This window comes from Pituophis catenifer, unplaced genomic scaffold, assembly GCF_029215685.1.
Source record: "Pituophis catenifer annectens isolate HBS135680 unplaced genomic scaffold, rPitCat1.0.hap2 SCAF_1, whole genome shotgun sequence".
Classification (NCBI taxonomy): Eukaryota; Metazoa; Chordata; class Lepidosauria; order Squamata; family Colubridae; genus Pituophis; species Pituophis catenifer.
In genome coordinates, this window is record NW_027256881.1 from 251,206,873 (window position 1) to 251,232,108 (window position 25,236).

The window sequence follows — 25,236 nt, forward strand, 5'->3', positions numbered from 1 at the left end:
CTATACCATGAAGGTCTTTATAGGTGATAACCAACAGCTTGAACTGAATCCATGCAGTTCTCAAAATAGCAGAGATACATGAACATATTATGATACGCCTATCACTTCATGCACCATGCATTCTGGACCAGCTATAGCTTCTAATGCAGATTCATGTAGAGCACATTACAGTAGTCTCATTATGAGGTGACCCAAGGCATGAATGAAGGGCGTCCTGGTCATGGAAGGAAAGCTACTATTACACCAAAAGTACCTGTACAAAGATCTTCTTGGCCCCAGCTACTACCTGCTTTTTAAGCAGTAGTTGTGAATTAGAAGGACCTCCAGTTTGGATGTCAATCTCATATGGGAAAGTGTAATACTATGAAGGATAAAAATCCCCCATTAAAAGGCCAGTTTGGTCTAATGGTTAAGGCGCCAAGGTAGAAAGCAAGAGACTGTGAGTTTAAGTCCCATCTTAGCCAGGAAAGCCAGCTGGGTGACCTTAGGCCAGTCACTGTTCTTCAGCCCAATTCACCTCACAATTGTTGTTGTGGGGAAAATAAGAGGAGGAAGGAGGTGTGTTGGATACGCTTGCTATTTTGAGTTATTTGTACAAATAATAAAAGTGGGGAAATAGAAAAAATTAAAATAAAATAGTAAAGTAAAGTAAAGTAAAGTAAAGTAAATAAAGATAAAGATGATAAAGATAAAGATAAAGATAAAGATAAAGATAAAGATAAAGATAAAGATAAAGATAAAGATAAAAATAGAATGCACCCAGAACTGGGCTGGGTGGCAGGGAAGGGACAAACATAACCGTTTGGTTTTTACAATTCTATTTTTTTTTAAAAAAAGAACCTAAATGGATGTAATATTATTTATTTTGGGAGCTAAGCTTCATTTGCACTATGTTACTTCGAAACAATTATTATAGATCTTATATATTTTATTCCTATTTACTGAGTTTGTGAGCTGTTACAGAATTGGTATTCTGTAACAGCATATAACCCCAGTACATACATACAGTATATACTTAGGCTCTAAATATTTTAAATCATTATAACCTTGTTCAAACTATTTAGAGAGGTAGATCTTGTTTCCTTTCCTGAAAAAAGAAAGAATACAAAAGCAGCTCTTGGACAAGTCCATGGATACAACTTGATACAAAGAAGGGGAAAGCTCTCCCCCATGTTCCTGCTGACCTCATAAAAAGGGGTCATCCTTCTCTGGAGATTGCTGTTTGGACAACTTTATATCAAGAGAATCAGTCCTTCAGATAGTTAGACCAGTAACTCAGGGAAGAGATATATTTGACAAATCAGGTTTCCCCAAACCTTCTAATGGACTGCAGAAAGTCAATGATGTCACTGGCAGGACTGGGCTGTATTGAAGTTTGGGACCTTTCTACTCCCAATTTTGGAGGAGTTTTAAGGATTGGAATAGTAATCATTGGTCCTATCTCCTTCCTTAAATCCTCCCAGAAATACCCCAAAGTTCACTGCCTTGTTTATAAAAATCATAGAGGCAGAATATAAATTATGGTAAATAAAGTTGCAGTAAATCAAGATCGGAGGTTCTTTTTATGGTTGGGGTGGAGTGGTTTGCCTTCTCGATGTCATGCATTGCTATTGTCACCATTAAATCCCAGATAAGAAGATTACAATGGCAATTGCTGGTCTTTTGAGAAAGTGTTGAGGGATTATAAAGGGGAATTGGGGAGTCCTCAATCAGAATCCCTTCCTGTCTTTAATTTAAAAAAAAAAAAAACTCTAGAAGAAAAGATCTAAACACAATGCAATAAATAACTTTTGTTTTATTTGACTAACTAAGGAAAAGTTCCTTCATTTCATTCAATATGTACTATAGTTGTGCAAAGACCTTGGAGGTCTTCTAGTCCAAACACCTGCACAAGCAGGAGACCCTATATCAGTGATGGCGAACCTTTTTGTGCCAGGAGGGGGGGAAGTCACATATGTGCCCCACCCCTGAGCATGCGTGTGTGATCCACTCCTTCCCCCCGCTCCTGGCATGCGATGGCCCATTTTTCTCTCTCCCAAGCTCCAGAGCCTTTCTAGGAAGTTGGCAAACGGGCCATTTCCTGCCTCCAGAGAACCTTTGGGGTGTGTGTGGGGAAGGCTGTTTTTGCCCTCCCCAGGCTCCTAGAAAGGCTCTGGAGGCTGGGGAGATAGAAAAGAACGGGCCTTCCCCACCAACACCCCAAGCCTTCTGGAAGCAGGAAATAGCCTGTTTCCCTACTTCCAGTGGGCCCAGAAGGCCCAAAAATCAGCTGGTCCACGCGCACATCCGCTCCTGATCTGAGCTCACATGCCCTCCGATATGGCTACGCGTGCCACAGGTTCGCCATCACAGCCCTATATCATTCTCAACACATGGCTGTCCAATCTCTCAATCATTCATTATATGATTTAGCCTCTATACTCTTTATCATCTTCGTTGCTTTTGCCTGAACACTGTCTAGATTCTCAGTATCTTTTTTGTATCATGGTGTGTATTCCAAGTGATGCCTTACTAGTGCAGTATAAAGTGGTACCATCACTTCTTGTGAACTTGATGCTATTCCTCTGTTGATGCAGTTTAGGACTACATTGGCTTTTTTGGCAGATGCAGCACATTGGTGATCTATTAGGATACCTAGATATCTCTCACAGTTACTACTGTTAAGGCAGGTGCCACCTATTCTTGTTTTTTTATTTCTGTATCCAGAACTTTGATGCCAAAATCATCCATAGCTATTCCCAGAATGTCACTATCTCTGTGAAGCAACATTTTATTTGGAGACGTGGAGAGATCAATAGAATGAACAAATGTTGTGGTCTTGAACTTCCAGAATTTGATCAATCCTTCACTTTCTATTGTGATTGTAAATTGGTTGAGTCCATCCACTGCTACACCTCTTATGTAGCCTTCATGAGCTTTTTCTTCACCACAATGTCCTCTGTGAATACCAGACTGCATATTGTATTTATCCACCTGCCCTGTTGAAAGTCCAATTACCGCAAAGTTTCCACAAGAAGTAATGTCTACTGCTGTTGCATATATACCAAGAGATTTATTTTTGCTTATGTCTTTTGGTTTCAGTTTATGGATTCACATTGAAGATTTCTGATAATTCCAAGTAGTACAAGTTACATATCCTTGATGGCAAGCAGTGATACATCCCAGTCATTTTGACGGGCCACCTCTGTTGCAAATGTTGTAATGTGGGAAGTGCCATTGTGTCATTACGAAGTCCTTTCTTTTTTGATTTTTTCTTATTTATCAAACCACGTCCTAAACTTTTATTGAATCTTTCGTGCACTGTGGAAAGTGATTGTAAAGTACCATCTTGACTAGCACTAAGAATCTTCTACACATTTTGCCCATGATGTTGGATTTTTGTTGGAGGTGCACTATATCCCATTAGATATCTTAGCAGTCTACTGCTTCCTCCAGGGAAGTGAACGTTCTCCAGGGAAGTATATTCTGTACCTATCCATTTGATTTTCCTGCCTAAGTCCAGGATCTTACTTTTCTCACCACTGATTTGCATCTTCTTCAAGGACCCAGTGTTCAAGTCTGTCAAGATCCTTCTGAATTTTGAGTCTGTCTTCCAAAGTGCTAGCCCCAGCTTGTTGTTTGCAATTTGGATGAATTCTCCTTCTATCCTCTCATCTAGATCATTTATGAAGATGTTGAAGAGCACTGAGACCAAGACAGAATCTTGAACTACCCCACTGCATACCTCCCTTTATATAGATGAGGTTGAGGTTCACTGGGTGCAGTTGGTCAGCCATCTGGTGGTGGTACTGTCTATCCCACATTGTCATATCTTATGAAGAAGTAGGCTGTGGTCTGCTTTGGTCTACTTTGTCAAATGACTTACTGAAGTCTAAATATACTATATTTGAACTTTTAACTTTGTTCTGCCTCCTGTACTTCTTTTATTATTCCCATCTAGGGGGATTCTTCTGGACATGCTCATGCTCACGATGGAGAATTTGGAAGCATAATATTTTTTGATATTAATACAATTAGCTGATTACCCCCAATCTTCAGGTTTGAGTTGTCCATTTCCTTTGCATCAGCATCATAGGTTTTTACTATTTGCTTGATAAATGACATAAGAAAAATAGAGAGATTTGTGAATAGGTTTAAGTGAGTGATTTTGGAAAAGGTCTGGTAGATGCAGCCTGAGGCATAAGTTATGTTTTCTTTTATGATATTTTGCTTACACTGTATATTATACGCCAGTGGTCAGAAGTGGGGCAGGTAGGAGAAAAGCTTTAGGCTGTTTTCAGAAACTTCTGAAAAATTATAAAAACCATCAGTTCTACTGTACATTACAGTATTTAGTTTTGTTGAAGAGGGCTATAATCCTACTATTTTTACCTGGAAATTAGTTTCATTAAACCCAATTTGCATTTGAACAGGTATATTCTTGTTGCACTCTGCAAATACTAATTCATCCTCATTTTACATATATTGAAAAAAGTGCTTACATTGTTGGTTTTGTAAGGGTATGTGTGTGTGCTTGTGTAAAAAAATTACTCTTGTATTATTTGCATGGAAAGGTTATTGTTTAATCTTCTATAAGGTGACTACAATCTTATTTATGTTTAGCTGCAGTAAATTGGGCAAGACCCATTCTGAATAGATATGCAGAGAATAGATTTGTTCAAGTAATTCCCTTGTTTAATTCTGCATAGACATGGAGGGAGTTAGACCCTTGCTTATTTCTGAGGGCAGACTTATTTGAAAGTCTGATTTGGTTGATCTTCCCAAAGACCCATTTAGAGCCTGACAAACAAGCTACATAGTGAGTCTATTTGTTGGACAAAAGATATTGCTTGTACTGTATGAGACCTGTCTCTGAAATAGCTATGTACCTGTATTGAATTCTGAAATGTTGTCATTTAGTTTTGTATATGTCTTCATTGTTCATGTGAAATGTGCTGTCTGATTTGAGTGAGAATGAACAAAGAGTAAGCCGAAAAGTAAGCAGTAAAGGTCTGGTTTTAGAGAATTAAACTATTTGTGATACACAAGCTGCCCTAGATATCTCGAAGGAGAAGTCAAAGCCACTTCCCTTATATTGTCAGGAAACAAAATGTTTCAAATCAGTCCTGTATATTAGGAATTTATGTGTATAAATGAATGCCCTTAGCTCTGTGCCAACATACATAACTACAAACATAAGAGGAGTATATCTATTTCAAATAGTAAAACAAAGTATTGTTTCATGAGGCAAGATAGCCTGTATTTTCAATTCAATCAGAATAGAACTGGAAGGGACTTTGGAGGTCTTCTAGTCCAACCACCTGCTCAAGCAGGAGACTGTATACAATTTGAGAGTACTAGCTGTCCAGTCTCTTCTTAAAAGCTTCCAGTGTTGAAGTACTCCCAACTTCTGAAGAAAAGCTGTTCCACTGATAATTTTTTTTTTTTTATTTATATGCCGCCCTTCTCCGAAGACTCAGGGCGGCTTACAATGTGCTCAGCAATAGCCTTCATCCTTTTGTATATTTTATACAAAGTCAGCTTATTGCCCCCACAAACTGGGTCCTCATTTCACCTACCTTAGAAAGGATGGAAGGCTGAGTCAACCTTGAGCCTTGGCGAGATTCGAACCCTGCAATAATTGCAGGCAGCTGGTCTTAATAAGCTTAATAACAGGGTGCCTTAAACCCCTGTACTACCAAGGCTCTCACTGTTCTCACTGTTAGGAAGTGTCTCCTTAATTCCAGGTTTCTTCTTTCCTTGATTAATTTCCATCCATTGTTTCTTGTCTTACCTTCTGGTACTTTGGAAAATAAGTTGACCACCTCTTCTTTATGGCAGCCCCTCAAATACTGCGATACTGCTATCATGTCACCCCTAGTCCTTTTTTTCCTCTATACTAGCCATACCCAGTTCCTGCAACCATTCTTCATATGTTTTAGTCTCCAGGCCTTTAAGCATCCTAGTTGCTCTTCTCTGCACTTTTTCTAAAGTCTCAACATCTTTTTCGTAATGTGGTGACCAAAACTGGTTGCAATATTCCAGACCTGGTCTTACTAAGGCTTTATAAGGCGGTACTAATACTTCATGTGCTTTTGATTCAATGCCTCTGTTTATACAACCAAAGATTGTATTAGCCTTTTTGACTGCTGCTGCACACTGCTGGCTCATATTTAAGTGATCATCCACTAGGACTCCAATGTCCCTCTCACAGTTACTGCTTTTGAGCCAGATTTTGCCTAATCTGTACTTGTACCTTTGGTTTTTCCTGCCTAGGTGTAAAACCTTACTTTTCTCCACATTAAAAGCAAGGTATAATACCTATAAAGCTACTGTTTAAAAGAGATGAAAATATTTGCATACAACTGACACATTTCAGGTGGAGCATGATTAGCAAAATCTAGTAAGCATGTTCTATGTTCCTGCCTGAATACTTTATGAGAATTGATTTGACTAGGTGAAATAACTGGGCCAGTCTCCCCGCAGTGTCAGTTATAAGGATGGCATTGGCATAAAAGTTTTGCCACATTATTTTTCATCCAATATGACTGGTTGATAAAATACTATATATTTTACTACCACAAACACTGAAGGGTATAATTCCTATATCTGGATGGGGAGGAACAGGCTCAGGCTCAACCCATCCAAGACCGAGTAGCTGTGGTTTCTGACGTCCCGATATAGTCAGTTGACGCCATCACTGACTATTGGGGGCGAATCACTGGCCCCCACGGAGAGGGCTCGCAACTTGGGCGTCCTCCTGTATTCACGGCTGTCTTTAGAAGAGCACTTGATGGCCGTGACCAGGAGGATTTTTTATCAGGTTCGCCTGATTCGCCAGTTGCGTCCCTTTCTGGATCGGGACTCGTTACGCACGGTCACTCATGCCCTCGTCACCTCCCACCTGGACTATTGTAATGCTCTCTACATGGGGCTCCCCTTGAGGAGCACCCGGAGGCTCCAACTGGCGCAGAGTGCGGCCGCGCGGGTGGTAATGGGAGCGACATGGCGCTCCATGTGACACCTCTCCTGCGCGAGCTGCACTGGCTCCTGGTGGTCTTCCAGGTGCGCTTCAAGGTTTTGGTTACCACCTTTAAAGCGCTCCATGGCTTAGGACCTGGTTATCTACGGGACTGCCTACTACCACCAATAGCCTCCCACCGGCCAGTACGCTCTCATAGAGAGGGACTCCTCCGGGTGCCGTCAGCCAAACAGTGTCGGCTGGCGACCCCTAGGGGGAGAGCCTTCTCTGTGGGGGCACCTACCGTCTGGAATGAGCTCCCCCCAGAGATACGGAGGATCCCGGATCTGTGCACCTTCCGCCGCGCTGTGAAGACTTTTTTATTCCATCAAGCGGGCTTGGCCTAATCTCCTCCTTCTTTTAATATGTAAATTTTAAATCTGTTTTTAAATTATTGGGGTGTTTTAATTTGTCTGGGCCAAAATGATTTGATTTGATTTTATCTGGTTTTTAAATTTTTATATTTATGTATTTTATTGTTTGGCTGTTCACTGCCCTGAGTCCTTCGGGAGTAGGGCGGTATACAAATCAAATAAACTAAACTAAACTAAACTATATAATAATAAAACTAAGCTATCATGAAAGTGCAGTGTTATAAAAATGGCTTAGTTTTGAATTGCCCTATTCAATAAATTTCCTGCTGTAAGCTGTGCTGTGTGCAATTTTGACAGCAAGAAGAATGCCAGTGATAAGATAATGGAGAGTATTATTGTATTCTTTCATATATTTCTCAGCTTTGAAGTCTTCAGTTCTGCCTGCTAAAATATAGATGATGCACCTTTCTATCCAGCATATCTCAGCTTTGGGCATACTTTAAATGAAAGAGCCAGGTTGCCAGGCTCTTTTCATTTTAATTACAGAAACTCAGTATTCTGCTATCCCAAAAATGCTGTGCCTGGCTGATTGCTAACAAGTTCAGTAGAGGGTACAAGCTCTCTGAAGAACAGCAAAAGATAGTATTGTAAAGAGGAACACAAGATCAAAAGAACAAATTCTTTCCATTCTTGTGTTTCCAGAAGTAGTAGCACAGATTTTTTGATAGATGTTCTTCAAACTAATTTTGTCTCATTTCTTAATTATTTATTTATTGGATTTAAATCTGCCCTTTAAAAAGCAACAAGAATATAAATTATAGGTCAGTGACAATGAAACCAAAATACAGATAAAATCCTAAATGTTCAGTAAAATAAAATAAATGAACAATTAAGTCTAATGGTTAAAAGCTTGGAAGAAGAGATGTACTTTTAGCACCTCCAAAATATTGGGGTTTTAAGGGCCAAATCCATTTCCTTAGGGAGTACATTCTTCATCTGGGAATCACACAGGAAAAGAAACTTTTAAGCATACCAGATAGATATACTGTAATTCTAGCAGTGGACATACCTGGTTCATCGAAGAGACCAGGAATGTTTCTTATAATATGTGATCCTATACATAAAAGAATACTGAGGTAGCCTTAAAAAGGAATTCAGTAACCTTTATGTAAACATCAGTTTAGCCAGGATAGTTAGAAGGGAAGGGAAGAAAAAACTTAAGGTTGGCCAGCTTCGATACCCTTTAGTATAAGAGGGGAAAGAGAGAATCTCTCTCAGATTTTCAAGATTGTTATTTTATTATATGGCAATAAAGTAACATTCCTGATATCTCTTTCCTAAACTTGCATACTTCAAAAGGCTGACACATAGTCAGGACTTAGTGTTGAAAGTCAGGACCAATATTTTGTGTGGTCTGGTGGGCAACTGTGAGTTAATTATGTCTTTCCATATAGGATTGATATCATCCTTATAGTTGTTCTAGACTGGCTGTCACATTTTGCACCAATGACAATTTCTGGGTGCTTTTCAAGAATGCTCCCACATACAGTACTTTGCAATGATGAAGGTGGTTGACACCCAAAGTATAGGTAATTGATATTAATCATGGCTAACTCAAGAAGAGTCACAGCTGGAAAAGAGTTCCTCGACACAACCACCATTTATAAATTCAAGGACAGTTTGGGAACATTCATAAGCTGCAAAGCTGTTCTTTCTGGGGAAATACAAAGCTACCCTGAGCAAACTTTATCTCAACTCAAAGATAAATATTTTTTTTTTAATCGACGCACCCTCAATCTTTCTGGGTTTAGTTTCAGTTTGCTTTTCTGCCACCTGGCTCATTACTGAGGTTGGACAATATTGTACCGATTACTTTCCTAGATTAGAAGATAAGAAGATTAGAAAAATGGAGGGTCATTGGCCTATTGATAGCATCCAGTTCAAAAACTCTTACCCAGAGGTTACACAAACTGAGCAACTTTCTGTCATAATTTGAAAATCATGAATCTGAATAAGTCAATATGAAATTAAGATTGTTTTATTTTTCTGTGTATAAGGTATGTGTATATGCATACCTTGTAATATCTATTTAATGGAAATCATATATCTACTTATACACCAGAGTACAGTATATGATTCATGATACAAAAATAATGCAAATTTTAAGTGAAACTTCAGAAATATTAATGTGAATTTTGGGAATATGGCATGTTTTCTTTCTCATGGACAGATACAGGCAGACAGACAGATTTATAAAAACACTCCACTCATACATTATAATTAAGGTGGCATACATCAATTAAAATAATTTTAAAACAATAAAATAAAAATATAAATACAAAACAGACCACTAATAAATCACAGTAAACACATAAACACAAGCTAGCTTTGCTTCAGGTTTTAGTACAGTAGCATCTTGAACCTCTTCTGGACTCTCTTCCCTGCTTTTGACCTAATACATTAAAGTTTGTGCAAACATTCAGGATTAAAAGAAACTGATCAAGGAAGTTTAAATAAGCAACACTGAAGAACTATAAAACCGAACTGTTCATCCCTTCTTGTTTCTTTTTTTGTTGTTATATATCATCAAATCATTGTCAACTCTGAATGACCACATAGACAGACCTTTACTGTGATGTTCTGTGTCCGTTGCTGTTGGTAGACTAAAGATACAAACATTTCATCATTGGCTTGGATTCGTGCCAGTAAATATGCTATTACAACAATATTAAGCACATTGCTATCCTGCTAGACTTTTTGAAAGAAATGAAGAAAATAACATTCTATTGAAATTATATTTATTTATTAGATTTATGTGCCACCCATCTCATCTAGAAAAGTCTTAATTTGAAAAATCTTTCATAAAACAGAGTGGGAAGAGAATCATAGCTGCAGTTTATGGAAATAAAACTAAAACAATTAAGTCATCCAATGCTCTTCTTTTAATTTTGTTACCCTAACACTGCCCCTCATTCATGTGCATATTAATAACATACACGCCATATTGTAGTTTAAGAAGTTTTCAGCAGACACAGTTAAAACACTGCAACATTGCTGGTTAGATTTTTTTTTTTTAAATCATTCTTTGTGAATGCCCTGGGTTAATTTAGATCTCAGAAAACACATTAGGAAATTAAACAGTAATGCAAGCTAATTCAGATTTTAATTTGTCAAAAAGAACGCTCTAGCCACATAGTTAATGTAAACAGAGGCACAGCACAGAAGAATTAATGAGGTTTCCCTTTCATTGAATCTTCAAGGAGTGTAGATAATTAGCTTCTTTTGTTATTATTGCAGGAAAATGCAGCATTGTCTGGAAGGTGTAAAATAGCTGTGGCTTCCTAAGTGATAATGTGCTTCATTTGTCTTCTTCTAATAATTATTTACATTAAACTCTTCTAGGATGATGCTGCACAGCCACTGAATCTCTCTGCTAGACCCAAGACAGCAGAACCTGTCAAATCCCCGACGTCGCCAACGCAGAGCCTCTTCCCTACGTGTAAAACCAGCCCTGTGAATGTGGGCAATAAAAGTGGAATCCCCAGTCCTATTGGCGCGACTCTGGGAAGAGGATCTTCTCTAGGTACTCAAAAAAGGAACAAATATGGGTCATTTCAAATAGGGTTGAGGAGTCTCTGGTCTTCTATGGGCCTATTTTTGTATAATTTTTTTTTTACAAAACCAAGTATATTCGAGGTTTCTTAACATTTACAAGGTGTTTGACGCTTATTGCATGGAAACTTTGTCATTTTTATTAGGCCTTTGATTTTTATTTTATCTCAATAGATTTACATGGGAATCTATGAGGGAAAGTAGTCCTTTCAATATACCTTAAAGGGTAAATTAAAGGTAAAACATAAATTTTTTGAGTCATGCTCAGCTAGACCACTGGAACGGGCGGCTCAATGGTGGGTTGCTACCAGTTTGCCCCAGATCGGGCAAACCGGTAGCAGTGGCGGCGGGAGGCTCTGCCTACCCGCCCGGATGTCTGTGCATGCACAGAAGCTTCTGCACATGTGCAGAAGCGTCACACGCGTGCACTCACGAGCGAACCAGTAGTGACGGGATTTGAACCCCCTACTACTGGGGCGGCTATATTAAATATAATAAATAGTCATTACAGCCTCTTCACATCTGAGGCTGAAAAGGTGTTTCAGATTGGGCATGGCCATCTTTAAAGAGGTCCTATTAAATCTATCGGGTCCTCCTTAAAGCTCCATCTTTTCCTGGGTTCATGGGGTAGCTACTTGTTCCCTGAGACATTGGCAGCATTGGCTTTCCAAATAGTTCCTTAACTCAAAGGCAAAATTTTCTAGACACATACAGATTCTCTACGGAAGGGCCAAGAGGTGTAGCTTGCATTGTCACATATGAGCTTAAAATATCAATTTATTGGCACAGATATTTTATCTATTTACTATTTAAATTTATGTGCCCATCTGCCCCAAAGGGGGCTTTGGGCAGCACACAGTAATAAATAAGTCAGCCAATATAAAACAGATAAAAATCTAATAAGTAGCATTAAAAGTAAAAATGTCATGGAACAACTCTGTGGAGATTGGTTTGTGACTGACTTCTTTTAGAATATTTTCCCAGTCCAAATGCTAACCAGTTCCAATCTTGGTAGAAAAACAAGACCAGGTCAAGTAAATAATAAAGATACTACTGAAAGTGTAAACTCTCTACTCTAAAAAAATAAATCAAGGTGAGCAGTGAAAAATTGGAACTAAAATTAAATATAAAGATGATCAAACTAATGACAATAGGCACAACAACCAAATTTAGAATTAACAATGACTATATTAAAGGGCAGAAACCATCCACCATTTTAGGATCAACAGTAAAGGAACAACTGTTAGATACACTGCAGACTATATGCAGAATAGCAGCATAATGGCTATGGGAAAAATATTCAGATGCCCTGTTACGCCTATATCTACAAAGATCAGAATAGTGCAGGCAATGATATTCCCTCGGACACTCAATGGAAGTGAACATTGGACTTTGAAGAAGTGGGTCTGAAAGAGTATTGACAGTTTTGAATGTTGATGTTGGGGAAAACTCCTGAGAATACTATGGATAGCCAAGAAAGCAAAAACAAACAAACAAAAAAGAATCAATGAACAAATCTCCAGAGTTTCACTTACGGCACAAATGACCACTCTCAAATTATCCTACTTCAGACCTATTATGTGAAGACCTATAGAGCAGCAGTCCCCAAACTTTACAGCTTGGTGGTCAAGCTGTGGGAGGGAAAGGGGAACTGGGCCACATGAGCAATGGGCTGGCACGTGCATATGTGCGCAGCTCCACTTGCAATGTGCTGGTGCACACATGCATGTGTGCAGCTCAACTTGGGTAAATTGAGCTGTGCATGCATGTGGCTCCAAATAGGCCATGGCCCAGTAGTGGTCCATGGCCCAGGGGTTGGGGACCCCTGGTCTAGAGAGCTCTCTAGAGAGGGCTCTGATGCTAAGAAAAGTGGAAAGAAAGAGAAGATCATCAATAAGGTGGACAGTGATGGATACACTATTGGAAGATCTGAAGGATCAGGTTGGAGCCAATTCATCCTAGAGAAAACCTATGTGGTTGCTCAGAAATGATACTGATTTGTTGGCCCATTATTAATTATTAATATTTCAATGGGTATGCAAAAACTGGAATGTAAATTTTTAATCAACTTTGGTGCTTGCTTTTGTTGTCTCATACAAAGAATAATTTCTAAGCACTCTATAAAGTAGTCATCCAAAAAGTACACTGCTATAATCCAGATATATTGTAATTACATCAGATGTTATCCTGATCAATCTAAAGTCTCAAGAAACCTACCTAAATTGGGCAAAAGCATGTAGTTTAAATATTCCACACTAAATTATTCTTATGCTTTGATTGAAACATAGACAAGTAATATTTTATACAATTAAATCCAACAGTGGAAGTAATAAGTATTTATTTAATAGTCATACACACTTGCTTCTGATCAGAACTGGAATTAAAATATATTGTTTCAATTTATTTGCACCTTTGAGTTTATATTGTGATAATCCACAATGATACAGTATACTATGAAATGCCATTTCGTGGTTACAACAATCCAATATTATTCAAAATACACATTAGATTTAAAAGAGCATCGTAGAAAGTTTGCATCGTAGTTGTACCTCATTCTCCATTTCAAAAGTTGCTTCATTAGGTGCTTTCTATGATAAAAAAATATTAAAAGATAAAAGCTTTATTTTCTTTTCTCTCCCATCTCCAATCACTGACCATTGTGGTAAAAAATGAACTGGACTTAATTCTTTTATGTTCTATAAGGTTCATGTCTGAATGTAGTTAACATGAATGTTTTGGGTCTAACTTGTCAGCTTCATAATGGAAAAATAAATGAAACAGCAATCAGTTATATCAGTTAGTACTTGGAAATATTAACCTTTGTAAGAAAACATAATATGAATTTTTCATGAACATCAGTTAATAAAATAAATTTACAAATACAAAGCAAAAAACATGTGTAGGTGCAATTTGATCCTTTGCACTAGGATTGAAAAATATGCTGAAATTCTCACTTTAAAAGGCATCAAATGTTTTGATTAAATCATTAATATAATAATAATTTTTGTTAATTGCTTCACGAGAGGTTATCTCTGATTGAACATTGCTCAGGATGGAAAACAAAATTACAGCTGTTGCCCAAATCTAAAATTGCTATCCATTTTAATATTAAAGATACAAGCTTTAATATGTGCAGCAGCTGAAATTACAGTGTGTGTGTGTGTGTGTGTGTCTGTATATAAATCTCTTGAAAAGAGGATATTTTAATGCACTCTTAAAATAATCCCTTTTTTTCTAGACATCCTTTCCAGTCTTAACTCACCTGCCCTATTTGGGGACCAGGACACTGTAATGAAAGCAATTCAGGAGGCTCGGAAGATGAGAGAACAAATTCAGCGGGAGCAGCAGCAGCAACAGCAGCAACCACATATTGATGGAAAGCTTCCATCCCTGAATAGTATGGGTCTAAACAACTGTAGGACTGAAAAGGTAACACAATAGCTCTTCCACCCTTGTTGCTGCTAAATTTACCGTATTTTTCAGAGTATAAGACGCACCTTAGTTTTTGGGGAGGAAAATAAGAAAAAAAAATCTGCCTACAGGTATTCATCTGGCTAGCACCCTTAGTCTGGTCAGCTTCAGCTCATTAGTTCGCTGGTTTTGAGCACACGTGCATGCCTGGTTGGGGATAAAAAACAGCTTCTAAAGCTGTTGCTCTCTCATTGGAGAGAGAAGCAATGAGAAAAGCAGGCGAAACATGGAAGATTGCTTCACTCACTAGCATCTCGTTAGGGCTAAAAACAGCTTCTAAAGAACAGCTGATTGTCGGAGGGAGCAGCAGTGAGAAAAGCAGGCGAAGCGCAGATCGCTTCACTCGCTAGCGCCTCGTTAGGGCTAAAAAAAGCTTCGAAAAAGCTACATTTGGAGTATAAGACGCACCCAAATTTTCAGCCTCTTTTAGGGGGGGAGTGCATCTTATACTCCAAAAAATATGGTATTTGCAAGGTTTACCTAGTGAATAGCTACTTAATTCCAGAAAGCAATTTCAATATTGTAGTTTTTAATCATTTTTTTGCAATGATTGTAATGTAGGTCCTTGAGGGTCCAGGGGAAAAAAGAAAAAGTAGAACTGGATTGACCAGAATAATATTTTTCCATGAGGAAAGTTTATTCAGGGCTCCAGTGGCAAAAACAGGGAATGTCATTCACCCCACCCTCTCAATCTGCACTGTATGAGAATCAATGTATGTAACACAAATTGGCCAAAGTTTCATTTGAAGGATGGCAAATGATTAAGATGGACGAATAATTAAGAGCCCTGTCCCTATCTCCCCTCAGTCATATTCTGTGAGTACTGTCCCAAAAAACTGTAGGCTTCTTATATTAAATTCCCAAGTTAGAGAAATATATGGTACAAATAGTAGCAATATGGATTAGAGTTGTCTTTCTTGATTGGATACTGGGCTCCATTTGTCTAGTATCTCCTTTCTAGTGACATGCTCCCAATAAGCACAGCAGGAATATACAAAGAATTCTTCCTGCTAGTTGCAACCCTGTCTTCTAATTGGTATTTAATGGCATATTGCTAGGGCATGTAGGTTATCTGGCCTTTCAATAGAGTCATAATAGCTCAGTAGAGTTTTCTTTGCTTAGTTTCTCATAGTACTACTACAGTGTCTTGTCAAATGATCTGTTATTTTGGAAGATTTAAAAAAAAGTAACACTTTCTTTTTCTTCAGTTTTTCTGAAACAAAAGGAAAATATTTCAGGCTCTTGATTATTTTCTGCACCTTTTTGCTGCAGAAAAACCAGGGCTGATGTGTGGCCTACAAAAATCCAGACAATCACTAGGTGGCAGGAAAGAGTCATAGAAAAACCTATGTTTTTGCCATCCCCTATTGATGATGTAAATATTTACACCTCAGATGTGCCAACTCTTTTATTAATTAGGGCATGTACTGAATTGTTCAGAACTGGAATAGAATAACAGAGTTGGAAACCTTGGAGGTTTTCTAGTCCAACCCCCTGCTTAGGCAGGAAACCCTACACCACTTCAAACAAATGGTTATCTAACATCTTCTTAAAAACTTCTACTGTTGGAGCATTCGCAAGTTCTGGAGGCAAGTTGTTCCACTGATTAATTGTTCTGTCAGGAAATTTCTCCTTAGTTCTAAGTTGCTTCTCTCCTTGATTAGTTTCCACCAGTGGTGAAATCCACTTACCTTCGCTACCGGTTCGCAAATGGGCGCATGCACATGTGTGCATGCACTTCACATGTGTGCACTTCACTTGCGTGCAACACCTCTGCGCATGTGCAGGACCTTCTGCGCATGCGTAGAGCATCAAAAACGGGACATGATGATGTCCGGGTGGGTGGGCATAGCCTCCAGCCTCAGGCACTACCAGTTTGCTCGAGCCGGATAGAACCAGCTGCATTTCACCAATAGCTGGTTTCCACCCATTGCTCCTTGTCCTACCCTCAGGTGCTTTGGAGAATACTTTGACTCCCTCTTCTTTGTGGCAGCCCCTGAGATATTAGAACACTGCTAACATGTCTCCCCTAGTCCGTCTTTTCATTAAACTACTAGACATACCCAGTTCCTGCAACCGTTCTTCGTATGTTTTAGCCTCCAGTCCCTAATCGTTTTTGTTGCTCTTCTCTGCACTCTTTCTAGAGTCTCCACATCTTTTTTACATCGTGGCGACCAAAACTGAATGCAGTATTCCAAGCGTGGCCTTATCAAGGCATTATAAAGTGGTATTAACACTCCACGTGATCTTGATTCTATCTGAAGCTTGCACACTTGATGTAGAGTTCAAAAGACCCAGATGAAGAGAACAAGGAATGCATGCACAAGCTTTAGCTGAAGCGCAGTCTGTCTTCTGTCTTTGAATAAATTCCTGGTGCACAGTTTAATTGGGAATTTTGGATATTTATGGTGTTTTAATATCAGATATAGGTATTTTATACAAGAGAGTTACATTTTAGAAGAATCCTTAGGAAAAATAATCTACGCCTCGGTGGTGCAGCGGACTAAGTGCTGTTAAGTGCTAGCTACCAGCTGCCTGCAATTAGTGCGAGTTCAAATCTCACCAGGCTCAAGGTTGACTCAGCCTTCCATCCTTTCGAGGTAGGTAAATTGAGGACCCAGATTGTGGGGGCAATAAGCCATCTTTTTATAGAACAACACTGCTTGGGGGGGGGAGCGAAAGCCCTAATAAGCACATATATACAGTGGGGCAAAAAAGTATTTAGTCAGCCACCAATTGTGCAAGTTCTCCCACTTAAAAAGATGAGAGAGGCCTGTAATTGTCATCATAGGTAGACCTCAACTATGAGAGAAAAAATGAGAAAACAAATCCAGACAATCACATTGTCTGATTTGGAAAGAATTTATTTGCAAATTATGGTGGAAAATAAGTATTTGGTCACCTACTAAGAAGCAAGATTTCTGGCTCTCACAGACCTGTAACTTCTTCTTTAAGAGGCTCCTCTGTCCTCCACTCATTACCTGTACTAATGGCACCTGTTTGAACTTGTTATCAGTATAAAAGACACCTGTCCACAACCTCAAACAGTCACACTCCAAACTCCACTATGGTGAAGACCAAAGAGCTGTCGAAGGACACCAGAAACAAAATTGTAGACCTGCACCAGGCTGGGAAGACTGAATCTGCAATAGGCAAGCAGCTTGGTGTGAAGAAATCAACTGTGGGAGCAATAATTAGAAAATGGAAGACATACAAGACCACTGATAATCTCCCTCAAGATCTCACCCTGTGGGGTCAAAATGATCACAAGAACGGTGAGCAAAAATCCCAGAACCACACGGGGGGACCTAGTGAATGACCTGCAGAGAGCTGGGACCAACGTAACAAAGGCTACCATCAGTAACACACTACGCCGCCAGGGACTCAGATCCTGCAGTGCCAAACGTGTCCCCCTGCTTAAGCCAGTACATGTCCGGGCCCGTCTGAAGTTTGCTAGAGAGCATTTGGATGATCCAGAAGAGGATTGGGAGAACGTCATATGGTCAGATGAAACCAAAGTAGAATTGTTTGGTAGAAACACAACTCGTCGTGTTTGGAGGAGAGAGAATGCTGAGTTGCATCCAAAGAACACCATACCTACTGTGAAGCATGGGGGTGGCAACATCATGCTTTGGGGCTGTTTCTCTGCAAAGGGACCAGGATGTCTGATCCGTGTACAGGAAATAATGAATGGGGCCATGTATCGTGAGATTTTGAGTGCAAACCTCCTTCCATCAGCAAGGGCATTGAAGATGAAATGTGGCTGGGTCTTTCAGCATGACAGTGATCCCAAACACACCGCCCAGGCAACGAAGGAGTGGCTTCGTAAGAAGCATTTCAAGGTCCTGGAGTGGCCTAGCCAGTCTCCAGATCTCAACCCCATAGAAAACCTTTCGAGGGAGTTGAAAGTCCGTGTTGCCCAGCGATAGCCCCAAAACATCACTGCTCTAGAGAAGATCTGCATGGAGGAATGGGCCAACATACCAGCAACAGTGTGTGCCAAACTTGTGAAGACTTACAGAAAACGTTTGACCTCTGTCATTGCCAACAAAGGATATATAACAAAGTATTGAGATGAACTTTTGATATTGACCAAATACTTATTTTCCACCATAATTTGCAAATAAATTCTTTCCGAATCAGACAATGTGATTGTCTGGATTTGTTTTCTCATTTTGTCTCTCATAGTTGAGGTCTACCTATGATGTCAATTACAGGCCTCTCTCATCTTTTTAAGTGGGAGAACTTGCACAATTGGTAGCTGACTAAATACTTTTATGTCCCACTGTACATAAAAGTATGCAGGCTATTGCTATAATGCATTATAAGCTCTGAGTCTACGGAGAAGGGCGGCATATAAATTGGATAAATAAATAAATAAATTAAATTAAATTAAATTAAAATAAAATAAATAAATAAATAAATAAATAAATAAATAAATAAATAAATAAATAAATAAATAAATAAATAAAGAGATAGTGTTGTTTAGTTAGAAATTTACTCTGCAGACTTGGGCAATATTTTTTTTTGCTTCACTTACAGGCTTTTGGAGAAACAAACTAGATAAGTATCTATTGTAGTGTTTTGGTAGCAAAGTAATGGAAGCAGGGAATTCTCTCTAACGAATACAGACGTATCTATGAAATAATTTGAAATACAGTATGTTTATAATTTGCTCCCTTGCAGGATAGGTAAGAGCATTTTTCAGATACCACATGAATCATTATTTCCTGTACAGTAATACCAGACTATATACAAAGTTATTGTTCTGGGTGACTCAGGACAAAAAGTTTTGCAACCTTTCATCAGAAGACAAGATTATAAAATGGAACAGGGGGAAAAGGAATAGATGATCAGTAACATGCCTGTTGCTATCTTTCACAGTCATCTATCAATGAAATGTGAAATGAAAAATATAGTTAGGTCTTGTAGTATTAGTAGTAGTTTTTATTATAGATTACTGCTATGTTATTATTGTTATTGATCAATGAGTTTATAAGTACATGTGTGTGTATTAATATTATACATACTCTCTCTCCCCATCTCCTTCCTTCCTTCCTTCCTTCCTTCCTTCCTTCCTTCCTTCCTTCCTTCCTTCTTTCTCTTTGTCTGTCTGTCTGTTTCATAAACAGCCCTGAGAATAGATCAGGGGTAATGTTGAAATGTGTTAATGTTAGTGCTCTTCAGAATTTAGGAAAATTACTTTTGTTACCTAAAAGGTATACTCGGGAACCCTGCGGATAAGGTAGATTGATTTCATTGGACTTCCAAATCTTTAGTTCCGTGATGGCGAACCTATGGCACATGTGCCACAGGTGGTATGTGGAGCCATATCGGTGGGCACGCGAGCATTGCCCTAGCTCAGCTCCAGTGCACATGTGCGGGCCGGCAAGCTGATTTTCTAGCCTTCCAGGCCCACCAGAAGTCAGGAAATGGGCTATTTCCAGCCTCTGGAGGGCCTCCCGGGGGGGGGGGGCTGGGGAAGGCCGTTTTTGCCCTCCCCAGGCTCCAAGAAAGCCTCTGGAGCATGAGGAGGGTGAAAAATGGGCTTACCGGGCCCACCGTGCCATTGTGTGCCAAAAGTGGAGGGAGTGTGTGTGAGGGTCATGGGTGCATGCGCTGGGGGGCAGGGCACATTGAATTATGGGTGTGGGCACATGGACGCGTGACCCCCCGCACTCCTCCCGCTTTTGGCACACGATGGCAAAAAGGTTAGCCATCAATGCCTTAGGTCATTATTTCACTGCAGTAAATACCTGATCATGGCTTATAAGCCTTTCTTGCTTTGGTATTGTGAATAAATAAATAAAAGTAAGCTTAAGTGATTGTTGTAGCATGCTTGGAGAGATCAGCATTGGGTCCTGTGCTATAGTCTACCAAACAGTTGATAAAGTTGTACAGTTGATTTCGTTTTGCATTTTATTTCTCCTCCTCCTCCTCCTCCTCCTCCTCCTCCTCCTCCTCCTCCTCCTCCTCCTCCTCCTCCTCCTCCTCCTCCGCCTCCTCCTCCTCCTCCTCCTCCTCCTCCTCCGCCTCCTCCTCTTAGCATATCCCCATAGGTGCAGGATCCACTTTTGGATCATTAAGCACCACTTTGCACAGTCAGCAGGGCACAGGCCCGCGGCTTGCATATCTTTGTTGATGGTGTCTTGCCATCTCTGTTTTGGACACCCGCGAGGTCACCGGCCATTGACTTCTAGCTGATAGGCATACTTGGCCATGGTGGAAGGTGCTTCTCTCTGGACATTTCCATACCAGCAGAGTCAGCCGCTTTATTTGTACTGTTATTTGTACTGTTTCAATCCATATAATAGCTGTCAGTAAGCCAAGAATCTGGGGCACTAGTAGTCATTTTCCAACCCATTCCCAAAGGGAGGAACATAGAGGCCTGAGGTTCATTACTCGGTTGCAAGCACAAAGGGAAAAGTGATCTGTCGATAGAACTGTCAAATATGTGTTTTCATTTGCATTTATATGTTGCCTTGTTAGATTTCTCGGAACAACGGGGGTAAAATGGATCCATGCCTATAAAACGGATTTACATAGCTTCTTGCCCCCAGAGGATTAACCATGGTTTGCAAAACATATTTATAATCTAATAAATATTTATCTGCACAAGATGTGATTTAAATGATAGCATTTTAAAACTCATTTAACACAGAATCCCATTGTGAAATAATTTTTATAACAGCAAGAAGGGGAAAAAAAGCTGAAAGTGTGATACACAATTTCTTATTAAAGACAGCCTTATGAGGTCCACAGACTCTTCTGAAGACCAGATTTCAGTTTGGAAACAACCCTGACCACAGTTAGAATCTTTTATTGGTTGCTTTCTAAATATCTTTTTGCAAAACCATTGAAAATAAATGAATTCTGCTGCCTTCATATAAACACTATTGTTCCAAGTAATCCTTGATAGTGCTAATGAGTGCTCTGGGCTAGTTCAGAAGTTAGCCTGAACTTCTGTGACCCTAAACTATCCACTGAGACTATTTGAACAATCTATCTTTTTTTTTTTCCAAAGACCTTATGAGCAGTCCTATTTTTGCCTTTTCAGAGAACTCACCGCTCAAGGTTTTTGACTTTTAGTCAAGCTAGTAGGTTCCTTAAGAGGAATAGCTTTTTCTGCCAGTCTACAGTCTGCCTTTCTGTTTAATGACAGAAGCCTGTTGTGTTTAACCTGGGCATGGCAGTATATTTTTACACAACCTTTATTTTCTTATTCATACTACAGACTATGGGCCATTCAATTGTTTTTCAACTCTAAGGATGTTCTGCATTTTGTTTTCATATATTTCAATCATATCCCTCTCCCCCCACCTCACTTTTTCTTCAAGGCTAAACTAGCACAGTTCTCCTAATTTTTTCTTGTGGGCCTTGGTTTCCAAAAATCCATTTAACCTACATTTATCTTTTCTTTTATCTGAAGTTCAAGATATGTGGAAAGCTAGCAATCCCAAATAAGCAGTTGAAAGATAATGAAGAATGTTGATTATATTGCTATTTGTTTTATGTTTCATATTTTGATTGTACCTTTCTCTAAAAAATATTTTTAAAAAAATGATAATGAGTTTTGAAGAAAATTAGGAAATCATGTGATTAATTTAGTGATGTACTAAAAGATTCACTGGAAGAAAACTATTTTGATGCTCCTTGAAAAGTGATTGGTAACAAGACTTGTTTTCATTCATCTTGGGGAATAGTTCTATATTACGAAGCATTGCATGCGTGCATATAGGAATGCACACAAAATAATTATGAATTGTAGGATATATATTGGAAAAGCGAGAAACCAAAACAAATAAAATCTATCTGCCCTTAGCTAGCTAAACATTCTGTGGCTTTATTGCTAGGTAGATTTAAAAATGATATTCCATTATAAATTCAGATCGTAATATAAATATGTAAGGGGTGTTTTAAAATATTCATTTTATTTTATTTTTTATCATTGATGATGTTATAGTCTATTGGTCAAATGGTTTTGACTTGATTGTCCATAACGGTTCCTTTGGAGGAGATAAACTTTATGGTAGAGCAGCATATATAGAAATTCTTTAATGTATAAATAGTTCATTTAGTGGAGTATAACTTTGGGGAACTTATCATTCATTTGCAGCTGTTTATCATGTGTGCAAAAGTTTGAGAAAAATATTCTTAGCAAATTTTACCACATATGCAAATGAAGCATTTATTTCACCAATAAAAAATACATTATCAGTCTTTTATACTGTTAACACTCTCTTTCTCCCTCCCTCCCTCCCTCTTTTTGCCTCCCTCCCTCTTTCTCATGTACCTTCCCATAAATGCATACAAATACTATGCAGAGCCTTTCATCATTCTTACACTTTCCAATCCTTTTATATAGAGAGCATAGAACTATTAAGTTTAAAAGAAGCAGACAAAATATAAAACATTTTCAATGGAAATGAAAACTGTTTAGGAAATCCAATATGGTGGATGAAATTAAAAATAAAGGTGTTGAAATAATTTTTGGGGAAAGAAGTATTTAAGAATTGTATGGGAATAGGAGTGATATATTAAAACAGAAGTCCCTGCAGATCCCTGATCTGCAGCCTGCTACTGGTCCACAGCCTGTTGGGAACTGGGCTCAGTGATGGGTTCCTCCCGGTTCGGTCCGGTTCGGCTGAGCCAGTAGCGGTGACGATATGACATCACCGAACCGGTTCTCCCCGCCCCGCCCTCCCACCACCTCACCCCCCCATGTTATTCTTACCTTTTATTTGGTCCCACCCCCAATCTATTGCTGCCTCCTGAGTCCCAGCTGATGACTAGAAGGAAAAAAACTGTTTAAACTCTTGCCGCGGGGCTTCAAAGGGCCGTCCTACAGCTGATCAGTGTTAAAACCAAACAAATGAGTCGGGTCATAAGTACAAGGGCTGGTCGTAAGTGCGAGGACCTTCCAGAAATGATACTGACAAGCTAGCCACGCCCACCTAGTCACATGACCTCCAAGCCACACCCACAAAATAAGCCACACCCACAGAACTGGTAGTAAAAAAATTTAGAACCCACCCCTGACTGGGCTATGCATGCAGCAGGAGAGTGCACAAAACCCAATGTGATTAGGTCTTTTTAATGTCTTTAAGGTTTTTAATTTTTAAGTGTTTTTATAGTGATTTTTTTAGTGTATTGTGAGCCGCCCTGGGTCTTCGGAGAGGGGCGGCATATTAATTAATTAATTAATTAATTAATTAATTAATTAAACCCCTCTCCCCTCTCCCGCTGCTGCCACAACTGCCGGTCCATAGACCCCGAAAGGTTGGGGACACTATATTAAGAAATGAAATTAAAAGGAATACTGCAAATGTTATTATCCAAGAAAAATGGGTAAAAAAGCAAGAAAAAAAATACTATTAAGATGTTGTTAAATTGTAAGGATACAGGTGGAGCTGATATCATAGGAGAAATGTTAAATTATGGATGTTACTTGTTTATGGAATGATTGTGCAATTTGTGTAACATGTATGCAAAGACTGCCTCATTACTGGAAAAAAATGTCATTATTGCTTCCTTATACAAGGAGAAAGAAAGCAGAAAATGAATGCCTAACTTACAGGGGGATTAATATGTTATATGTGCCTTGTCAGGCAGAAGTTTGATTGAAAGATAGAAGAGATGACAACAAAATTTGGGAAATGCAGTAGGCCTTTATGAGGAGTGTGCATAAAGCCTAGTTTTGTTCTTCATAAGTTACTGAGAAATACATGAATATGAGGAAGCTCATCGTACCTTTGTTGATTTAGTAAAAGTTATGATAAATTGAATAGGTTTGCATGAATATGGAACTGAAGATTGATTGCTGAATGCAAAAGGAGCAATATTTGATGGAAGTAAATAATGCATGAGCATAAATGGAATGCTTAGCAAATAGGTCAGCATTGAGCAGGATTTAAGACAAGCAGGTGAGATGTCCTCCTAGTTGTTTTATGTATCTGTAGACAAATGTATAAAGAATATGTGTGGAAAAATGTGTAAAGAATATGTGTGGTTACAGGTGCGTTAGCTTGGGGACATGAATGTATATACATTTAGGGACATAAATGAACATGTAGTTTTATATGGAGATAAAGGTATGTTGTTGACTGAGAAACTGAATGATTAGCAGTGAATATTAGATTAACATGGGTACAATATAAAATATGGATCTGAAAATTAATTATGAAATCTAAGGCAGTTTGACAGGGAAAATAGAATGATTTCACAGTATATATAAACGTTAAAAAGCTACAACAGATAAATGAATGTTGTATCTCTTGATAGAATGTTTACTAAAGTTGGAACATTTTAAGATGTGCAGATTTTTGTCTTAAATTGTGGGCATTTTTGTCTTACATCTGACTTCTCCCATTGACTTTGCTTGTTCAAAGCCAGTTGGGAAGGACACAAATGGTGATCGCATGGCTCTGGGATGCTGCAACAGCTGTAAATACATGCTGGTTGTCAAGCATCTAAAATGTAATGTATGTGCTCTGATTTGCAAATCCTGGACATGAAACTGGTGTTACCCTTTGGTTCTACTGGATTTACTCAGTCTAATGTCAAATGCAACTGCATATAGATCCCTATTCAATTATTCCTATGACAGAAAAATGTGTCTCACACATACATACAGATAACTTCCTCCCTCCCTCCCTCCCTCCCTCCCTCCTATAATAAAACTTACTAAAAATGGGATTAAAACAACACTACCAGATTACACTGAAAGGAAAAGGAAGGAAGGGAGGGAGGGCGAGGAAGATGTATGTATGTCTGTGTATAGATACACATGTATTTGCATGTGAACTCTTGTTACTTTTGCATTTCTGACTAGAATTTTAA

General features: G+C 38.9%; 1 protein-coding gene across 13 annotated transcripts in view; it reads left to right on the plus strand.

The window, feature by feature from the left end:
- The window catches only part of SOX6 (SRY-box transcription factor 6), a 498,819-nt gene that overhangs the window by 433,626 nt on the left and 39,957 nt on the right, over positions 1-25,236 (plus strand). For all 13 annotated transcript variants that reach the window (XM_070933721.1, XM_070933755.1, XM_070933739.1 and 10 more), the window contains 2 exons: positions 10,717-10,897; positions 14,165-14,355. In XM_070933721.1, the coding sequence (XP_070789822.1) occupies positions 10,717-10,897; positions 14,165-14,355 (372 nt within the window). The remainder of the gene's footprint in view (positions 1-10,716; positions 10,898-14,164; positions 14,356-25,236) is intronic.